The 9434-nt window shown below is 64.3% G+C and overlaps 1 protein-coding gene across 1 annotated transcript; it reads right to left on the reverse strand.

Annotated features, from left to right (window-relative positions):
- Positions 1-164: 164 nt before the first annotated feature.
- Positions 165-5077, reverse strand: PRSS57 (serine protease 57). The gene is made up of 5 exons (XM_039839023.1): positions 4629-5077; positions 4086-4239; positions 2972-3116; positions 1538-1801; positions 165-554 (listed from the first exon to the last, which is right to left on the reverse strand). The coding sequence occupies exons 1-5, from the start codon at positions 4705-4707 to the stop codon at positions 351-353; spliced, it is 846 nt and encodes a 281-aa protein (XP_039694957.1). The 5' UTR covers positions 4708-5077; the 3' UTR covers positions 165-350.
- Positions 5078-9434: the final 4357 nt, after the last annotated feature.

Genomic DNA, 9434 nt, shown 5'->3' on the forward strand with positions numbered 1-9434 from the left:
CTCAGGGCAGCCACCTCCGGGCAGTAGGCAGCAGCCAGGGAGAGGGCTGTGGTAGGTGGGGTGGGTGGATGAAAGGGGATGTGGGGAGAGGCCCAGCCAGGCCCTCGGCCACCCAGAGGCCAAGACGAAGCTCCAGGAGTACAAGTGAACCGTTATGTCTGGTTAGTTAACATTTTATTCGGTTATTTTGGCTCTTTTTGTGTGGCACTGATGCCCGCTTCCCACCCCAGGCTTAATGGGTCTGGGGGCCCCGTGGCCCCCCCGCGCCACCAGCCACAGGATTTTACAGGGCTGGAGTGGTTGGCATCGGTCACCACCTCGTTTGTGTACCCAGCATGAGCTGCCGGGGTTCAGGCAGCTCCTGCTGGGGAACCCCAGGGGTCCTGGGCCCAGGGCTGGATGGGCACCTGCCGCACTACGTCCCAGATCCAGGTCACGAAGGCGGACACCTGCGTGTACACGTCGGGGGTCTTGGGGTCCCCGCACCAGAGGCCGGAGAAGGAGACGAGGCCGTGAGCCCGGTTCCTGCACACCAGGGGCCCCCCAGAGTCCGCCTGGGGTGGAGGGAAAGGCCAGGTCAGGGGTCCTTCTCTCAGCCTCAGCTTCTCTGAAGGTGCCTCTGCGGGTAAATCTCCCCGGGCCCCCTTCGTGCCCCCAGCCCTTCCATGGCCCCTAGTGCTCTTACAGCAAAGACTAAACCCACCCCAGCCTTCGAGAACCTGAAGACACCCCTACCCTGCCCGTCTCCCCCCACGCACCCGGCTCCAGCCACGGCAGCCTTCCGGGCTGTTCCTGGAGCAAGCCGGCTCTGTCCAGCCTCAAGGCTTTTGCACCCCCTTGGGGCCTGTTACTACCCTCCACACACACACACACACACACACACACACACACACACACACTGTAGTGTAAGCATACAAGTCTGCAGCCCTGTGGGGGTCTCCCTGCCTCAGCTCGAAGGCGCTGTCCTCAGAGAGGCCTCCCCAAGTACTCACCCTAAAATTCCTGCTTCTTCCCTTCTGCTCCCCTCCTGGCCCCACCACCCTAATTGTCATGTGGCATCATCTCTGACCCTATGAAGTGGCAGTTTTATAGATGGATAAAATGAGGTCCAGAGAAATGACTTTCCCAAGGTCGCACGTCTGGGACGTGGCACGGTCTGGATCTGGCCCCGGGCAGCTGGGCTCCAGAATCTGCATTCGCAACCTCTGTCCTCTCTGGCCTGGTTCCTCCCTTGCACTAGGGCCACGGGTCCACCAGGTGGGGAATCCGGACCCTGAGCTCCTTCCTCGAGATCCCTTACTGCCCCCTACTGGACACTGCTTGCAAATACGCGAGTCCGTAGCTGTGCTGTGCACAAGCCGGACGCGGCAGCCCTGGACCCCGGGCCACTCCCTGCCCTTCCGGGGCCTCCAGTGAGGCCTCCTGGCCAAAGGTGAGCTAGGACTTAGTTCCCAAGGCTCTGCCCAGGCAGGTCTTCCCCTCTCCGGGGGCCTCGGTTTCCCCATTCGGTGAGCGAGCGGGACGGAGAGTGCCTTACTGAGCAGAAGCCTCGCCGCCGGTGGTCCCCGCTGTGGGCGCAGAGCATGGCGGGGCTCAGCTGGCCCTTCCACGAGCTGTTGCAGACGTCCAGGCCCAGCACGCGCACCTCAACCTCCATCAGCCCGGGCGGCAGCTCCTCAAAGTTGGACACGGAGCCCCAGCCGGCCACCTGGCACCGCGTCCCGGGCCTGAGCGGCCTGGCGTTTCTCCTTGGCAGCCCCAGCAGCCCCACGGCGGGGCCCAGGGCAGCAGAGCTGTTCAGCTGCAGAGAGAGACCGCCCCCAACCGTCACCGCTGCCCCGTCTGTGGTCTCTCGGCCTCATGGAGAGGAACCAACGGCAGCGTCGTTAAGCTGTTGGAGGGGCTGCTGCTTTCGCCACCGGCACCCCTCGCTCATGAGGCCTCCCCCCGCCCGGGCCAGGACCCCACCTCTCCAGCTCCCCAGAGGCATCTCGCTCCCGGCCCTGGGCTCTCCCATGGCTCCCCATTGCCCTCGGGATAAGACCTCTTGGCTGACCATTCCGGACCCGTCCAGCCAGAATGAATTCACTGCCATGCCCTGGGCCCGCCTCCACCCTTTTGTTCACAGCGTACCCCCGACCTGGAGCACCTTTCCCGTCCAGCCTTCAGATCTCAGCTTAGGCATCGCCTCCAGGAAGCCTTCCCAGACTCTCGGACTAGGACAGACGGGCTCCTATGCGCTGCCCTTTTAGATGGGAGGCTCTGAGGGGGCCAGCCCTGGGGTTCGCTCATCGCTGTGTCCCCGGTGACCGGCACACAGCTGGCACTCACTGTATTTGACCCTGGCTTCAGAGCTCATTCCTTGACCTCGGGCACATCCCTGACCGGCCCCAGCCTCAGTTTCCCCGTGGGCGCAGCGGGACAGGCGAGTCGGAGCAGCGGGTTCTGGGCTGTGGCCGCTGACAATCTCTGCCCCCTTCCTATTTGCCAGGAGAGCCCTGCATGCCAGACCCTTCATCCCCAGGGACCTGTTTTGCCCTCTCCTGGTTTTAATTTTTCACCACACTTGGAGGGCAAGTTGGAATGTTCTTCCTTGAAAACAGAGGCCCTGGGGCACCTGAGGTGCATTTGGGGGCCGAATTGGCTGAAATAGGACACCATACAGGGGGGAATATCTAAAGAAGAAGACTTTCCTGCAGAGACCACACAGGGCGGGCAGGAAGGGTGCTTCTGGCAGTAAGCCCCGAATGCTGAGGCCCTCTGAGTGCTGTAGGTGGCCATACCAGGGAGTGGGAGGGCAGGGTGCAGGCTGGGGGCTATCAGGGGACAGCTCTTGGGGACGTTTGAGCAAAGGTTTGACCTGACTCAGGTGTTCCAGTAACATTGGCTACGTTTAAAACACATCAGGTCATCCTGGGCGTGGCCGAGACAGGCCAGACCTACGTCCAGTACCACCCCCCACGAAACTCACCTGCAGCAGGCAGATGTCATTGGCGTTGGTTGTGGGCTGATAGTTGGGGTGCCTGATGACAGCCGAGATGCCGAACACCTGCTGGGTGGGCTCTGGGGTGTGCAGGGCATGGGCCCCCAGCACCACCAGGCCCATGCGGGGGTCTCTGCGGTGGGGAGGAGGCTTGTGAGCGGGGCCAGGGCGAGGGCCACCTGTCACGGGCCTCGGTCTCCCCATCTACCGAACGTTTGGCGCAGCAATCCGTTTAATCCTCACTCCGGTCCCGCCGTGATAATAATTGTTATGTTTGTTAGTTTTCCACCTCAATCATGCCATTAACTCTAATCGTTGCAATATTAATTTTAATAACTGTTATAAACTCTACTTAGAATGAATGGAATGCTTATTACATTTATTACGATTTCCACCTAACATTATGCTGTTACCTGAAGGGGTCCCGCACAGGCTCCCCTTTGACGTGTGGACTCTTTTGAGCTGACGAGGGATTTCTGCTCCCCACTTGACCACCCCTCGGATCTAGACTTGGGGCCTTGCCCAAAATGCGAGTCACCAGGACGAGTGAGGACCGGGCTGCACGGCAGGCAAGCTTCTAATCACTGAGCCTCTGCTGTTCTTAGTGGCCCAAGAACGACCAGGTCACCTTCCCTCCGTTGCCCCAGGCACGTGACCTCCTCCCAGCTCAGGACGCCACGCACACCCCTGTTCCTGTCCGCGGGAGCCCCACCACGCGGGGTTCCCACGAACACGTATGTACCGAATCGGGTTATTTTCTCTTGGTGCCCCCCCTTACACAGGTGTAATCACTAGGCCGCCAAGGGGCAGAGAATTTCTCCTTCCAATAGTTTCACTATTAATGTCGATGATTGTAACAATACTTAGACTGAATGCAGGGATAACATCGGCTTATTGTCACGCGGTGTCCTTCGGCACGTGTCCCCGTGTCGTGTGGCACGGCCGGCCCCACCAACGGAAGGTGGGGTCTGCCGTCCAGCCTGTGCCCCATCTAGAATATTGCGATACCCACAGCAGGGCCACCCACTTCTCCCCGCTGTGGTCACAGCATCCTGGGGTCCCAAGTGGCAGCGGTCAGGGCACGGGCCCCCAGGTGGCTCACCGGTCATTGAAGCAGTGGGCAGCTGAGACCACCCAGCGGGTGCGGAGCAGGAAGCCCCCGCAGTGGTGCTGGCCCTCGAAGCTTACCGATGCCATGTAGGGACGGGAGTGGGGGGTCGCCTCACGGCCCCCGATGATCCGGGCCCCCCGGGAGCCTGCAGACGGGGCAGGGGGGCAGCGTCAGGGGCGGGACAGGAAGATGGGCTAATGTGGGCAGCTCGGGCACCAGATGGGATGAGAGTCAAGCTGGGGAGAAAGGACAGAGACCGAGGTGGCCAGAGAGACACAGAGACTCAGGGAGCGAGTGGGTGACGAGGAGTCCCGGGGGGGCCCTCGAGTCCGCTGGGAGGAAGTCTGGACCCCAGAACCTGGGCCTGGGCCCAGTCGAGACCTTGGCGAGGTGTCCTGCCCCGCTCCCTGCTGTGGCCCCAGAGGCCAGTCAGCCCAGGGCCCACATGGGGCTAGCTGCAGTTTTCCCGGGGTGGGTCTGGGGGAGCCTCGAGGCGCCTGGGGAGTTCCTGGGTGGGGCCCAGGGGGTTCTCACCTGGGGGCCTCGCGGACAGCATCAGGGCAGTGGCCACAATCAGTAGCAGGTGGCCCCGGTCCCCCGCCCCAGGTCCCATGGCCGGCGCAGGCTGCTGCCTCCCTCAAAAGCTGTGTGGCTGTGGCCCTCACCCTCGTCTAACGTCCCGGAAAGGGGGAGCCCAGCGGTGGCCTGTGGTGTGAGGCCCCACCGGGCTCCGCCAGCAACGCCCAGATCTGAGCTGGAGGTTCTGGGAAGCCAATGATTCGACCGCTTGGGGTTGCCGATCACAATCACAAAGGAGGAAACAGAGTGGGGTGAGGGAGGGCCCTGGGGGCTGCCTGCCCAGGCCAGCCCCGGCTCCGCCGGTCCCTGCGGCCCCGGCCACCTGCTCTCTCTGTGCCTCGCTTTTCCAGCGCCTGTCCCCAGGCCCGGGTCAGTGTGCCGGCCACAGGGCCCTGGGGGCTGGTGTAAACATTACACAGAGCTGCCGGCTGCACGTGGAGCTGGACTTCATTTCGTCTGGGGCGGGAGCAGCCCGAGGATGTCAGCAGTGTTCCTATCTCTATGTTGCTTATGGGGAAACTGAGGCACGGCGCGGTCAGGCGCCTTGTCCACAGTCACACAGCGAGGGAACAGTGGGGCTGCGGTCACATCTCAGGGTAGCTCCTGTCACCTCTGTCGGTGGCCAGTTCTGCCCAGAGCCAGCCCCATTTCCTTCCTGTCTGCTGAGCCATTGGGAAACAGGCAACTGTCCTTCACGGCCCCATGGCGCCAAGCTCCCCGCAGCCCTGGGGGTGGGCTGGGGGCCCGGTGTGTCCGTTTCCCAGCCCGAGGTTCAGATTGGGGAGCCCGGCCCCTCTGGGGCTGCAGAGAAGAATGTCCTGGACTGTGGACCCTGAGGGGTCTTTCGGAGGGGGACTGCGGTGGCTTTCCTGGTCAGGGCAGACTCCGCGACAGTGGTGATGGCGATGGTGATAACGATCGCTCCCTTTACTAAACACTTACTTTCATTATTGATTTGTCGGCACTCTTTATATATTGAGATGAACTCATGGGCATATCAATTCCTTTTCCTGAGCAACTATCAGGTGCACAGGACACAGGTCCCTGGGGAGGGGGTTGGGGTTCTACTGACTTGCAGATGGACCGGCCAGAGCTGGGTGGGCCCATCAGGTCCCCGTCCCTCTTCCTTTGGGTCCCCAGGGATGTGGCACAGGCCAGGAGGCTAGCAGGGGTCCAGGCTGTGGCCTGCCGCTCCGTACGGGTGCCAGTTATGAAGCTGGGGAGGGGGCCTCCCCAGCCCCTTGCCCCTGGGATCCAGTAAATCTCGTGTCCTGCTTACCCCTCCCCAGCGCCCTTTGGGGTGGGGACACAAGGCATGAGCTGGAATCAGGGCTGGGGGGAGGTAGAGGGGGTCCCTGGCTCATGGACAGGGAGGAGTGGGCTTTGGGGGCCAGCATGGAGGCTGTGGGGAGGCCACGGGCCCCAGAGGATATGTGTGTGTGTGGTGGGGGGTGACACAGCTGCACGGTGGGCTCGGGGCAGGGAGTAGGGCGGGGTGTGCTGGGCAGAACCCCGGGGACCGCGGCATCCAGGAGGAGCCGGAGTGACCAATGCGGGGGGAGGAGGAGGGGTGTCGTCGTAGAAACCGCGGTTGGTGGTGGTCCAGGAAGGGGGCGGGGCTGCGGGCGCAGTGACCGCCCCTCCCAGACAGAGGGGCGCTGCGGGCTCTGGGCTGAGAGAAGGAGGAAGGGGGTGGTGTGGACTCCTCTCTGGAGGGAGAAAGGTCGACTCAGGCCCACTGCCCTCGTCCCCGACACAGCCCGCCCTGTCCCACCTCCAGGCCTTTGCCGCCCGGGACGCTTCCCCCACCGACTCCGTCTGGCCGGATCTCCCCAGCTCTCTGGCGCCACCTCCTGGCTGGTCTCCTGGAAGCGACCGCCTGCACGCCTGCCTGGGGTGTGGACGTCAGGGTCCCCCAGCCGGGCCTTGAGAGCCACCGGGAGGACTTTGGCTTTCCATGTGAGGGAGGTGGGCGCCTTGGGAAGTTTAGGGCTGGGAAAGGCCGTGAATGGTTTGTGAGGATGGCAGAGATGCTTCCAGCAGCCCCTCCCCATCGGCGAAATGCATCCAGCCGCCCTCAAATGTCGAATCATCTATTTAATAAACAAAAGAACACCCTTTCTCCTCTGCGTCTCTGGCACCTAACACTGCCAGGCGCACAGTAGGTGCTCAATAAATCTTTTGGGCCGAGTGGATGCAGAGGATGAGGGGCAGTATTGGAATCACAGCTCACTTTTGCTGAGGGCCAGCCTGCAGGTCAAATCCTGCCCACCGCCTGTTTCGTAAATAAAGTTTCATCGGCACACAGCCACACCAACGTGTGTACACTTCCATGGCAGACCTGGGCCCGCAATGCTGAAAAAATTTACTATCTGGCCCTTTTCAGAAAGAGTTTGCCAAACTCTGAGCTACTGTGTGCTGGGCCCTGTTCCAAGTCCTTCGTGTGCATTCACCCCGTTAACCCCCCCAGCTGCCCTGGGAGGTGGGATGTGAGGCCCAGCAAGGTTCAGAAATGGACCCAGGGTCACACAGCACCGGTGGAATGAAGCTGGGCCTCGAACCCAGGGCCCCAGATGTTTCTTGGGTTCTTTTTGTTGTTGTTTTTTTCTGGGTTTGCTACTTTATCTCGTTGTTTTAATGCTAAATGCATGCACGTCATTGTTAAGAGGGGGAAAGCAGGGGACCCGGTGGCCTCTGTCTGCTGCCTGCGCCCACCCCCCCCAACAAGTTTCCTCATCGGGGAGCCCCCACCCCTAGCCCAGGCCAGGCCTTGCCCTGAACTCCAGTTTGGGCATCCAGCTGCCCACCCAATGTTACCTTTTTCATCCCCCAACCTCTCTCCAGGGGCTCAGTTTGCAATGGGAGGGGACCCCAATGCCTATTATCCCACATCCCATCTGGGGGCAGTCCTGTCGGCTCCCCTTTCATGATCCACCCAGAACTCATCTGCCTATCGACCTGGTCCAGGCTCTGCTGGTCCAGTCTCCCCGGGGGAAGGGAGGGGTCCCAGTTCAGCCTCCTCCCGGCCTCCCCTCTCCTTTCTGCCCTTCTCATCCACTCCCCACGTGGTGGAGGGAGGCGCCTCACGAAAATAAGCCGCGCGGGTCCCTCTCCTGCTCTAAATTCTGCCGTGGCTCCCCAGTGCCCTCCAAACAAAGCCTGAGTCCCTCTTGCTCCCTCCTCCACCCACCCCCCACCGGGTCCCCCACTCACTCTCCCGCGGGGCAGATTTTAACCATCAACCCTCCTCCAACTCCACAGCATCAGGCCCAGCGCCCGGCGAGCGCTCGGAAGCCCAACAACCGTCGCGTTAACAGCGTGCCTCCCGGCCCGCCCGGCTGGGTCCCAGCCGCCCGCCTCTGCGCTCGCTCTCCTGCCAGACCCCCAGGCTGCAGCGCAGACGCCAGCTCCTGCCGGCGGCCTCCGGGACCTTGGCCCGGGGTACTCGTCCGCACCCGCTCCCCTCTGGACCAGGACCCGCGGAGGGGCGAGGATTTGTCGCGGTCACGGCTAGGTCTCGGCCCGGCCACCAGCGTCAGCCCCTTTCGGAGGCGGGACGAACGGCTCGGGCGGGGGACGCGACGCGGCTGGCGGAGGTTCCAGGCCAGGCGCGCGCGCGGGGATGGGGCGCTGCGGAGGCCCCGGCGGCCGGCAGGAGGCGCAGCGCGGACCGCGGCGCCGGGAGGTGGGAGGGGACCGGGCGGGGAGGGGAGCGACAGAGAAACGCGGTGGCGGCGGCGGCGACGCGCGCGCCCAGCCCACCCCCTGCGCCCGCCGCCGCCCGGACAATAAACAGCAGCGCGCGGGGCGATGCGCGAGCCGGTGCCGCCGCCCCCGCGCCGCGCAGCCCGGGCCGCCAGGCCGTAGCCCGCCGCCCCCCGCGCCCCCAGCCCCCGCGGCCGCCCGCGGCCGCCCCCGCCCAGCACCGCGGACCCACCGGACCTCGGCGGGGAAATGGAGTGAGTAGGCGCGCTCAGACGGGGGCGGGGGTCTCGGAGAACTGGGGGGCCCGCGGGAGGGGCGAAGCTTTCACTACATCCCCCTAACCCCCCGGCGTCGCGGCCGCGCGTGGGGAGGGAGGTGGCGAGGGATCCCCGGGACCCCCGGCCCAGCTCGGGAGGGACCCACGCTGGGCCGCGCGCGCCCTGAGGCCTCCCCCATCCCCGACCCCGGCGGCCCACGGCCTTCCCGGGACTCGGGCGGCAGCGGCCGGGGGCACCCCGGGACACTGCAAGGGGGAGGCCCGTGTCTCCGCCCGCGCCCCGCCCGCACCCCCTGGGCTAGCCTTGGCCCTCCGCCACCTGTGGGCTCTCGGCGCGCTCCCCGGGGGGATGGAGCGACCCCTCCCCACTGCACTGGTCAGGCCTTGAGCCTCGCACCCCCCCGCCTGAGCTCGCCGCTGCCTGCGCCCCGGACGCGCGCGCGGGCCGGTCCTCCCTCCTCCTGGCTGTCCTCCCCAAGGGCCCGAGTGCTGTCCGGAGCCCCGGCTCAGGCGGGTCTGGCGCCAGATGTTGTTCCGAGTTCCAGCTGCAGGAAGGGGGCTTCTGTCCGGGCTTCCGGTCTGGGAGATGTGAGACCAGGGGTCCAAGCGCTTTCCAACAGGGGAGCTTGGGGCTGATCCCCCTCCCCGGAAAGTGTCCCCAAGACGGGGCACCAAATAGTGTTGCCAAGAGTCCACGGGCCAGAGTGGGAACAGAGCGGCGGCCGGGTCGGGTGTGCTGGGCGGCGGAGGGGTGCTGCGGGCGCAGGTGCCCAGCCGGT

Source organism: Pteropus medius, unplaced genomic scaffold (assembly GCF_902729225.1).
Source record: "Pteropus medius unplaced genomic scaffold, Ma_sr-lr_union100, whole genome shotgun sequence".
Lineage (NCBI taxonomy): Eukaryota > Metazoa > Chordata > Mammalia > Chiroptera > Pteropodidae > Pteropus > Pteropus medius.

What these genes read in the sequence shown, in the direction of transcription:
- PRSS57 (XM_039839023.1), bottom strand. Translation starts at nt 4,707, where the DNA reads ATGGGACCTGGGGCGGGGGACCGGGGCCACCTGCTACTGATTGTGGCC. An exon ending in GCTGTCCGCGAGGCCCCCAG is followed by an intron (nt 4,240 to 4,628) that starts GTGAGAACCCCC and finishes CCCCGTCTGCAG; the next exon opens with GCTCCCGGGGGGCCCGGATC. An exon ending in GGCGGCGAGGCTTCTGCTCA is followed by an intron (nt 555 to 1,537) that starts GTAAGGCACTCT and finishes CCTCCACCCCAG; the next exon opens with GCGGACTCTGGGGGGCCCCT.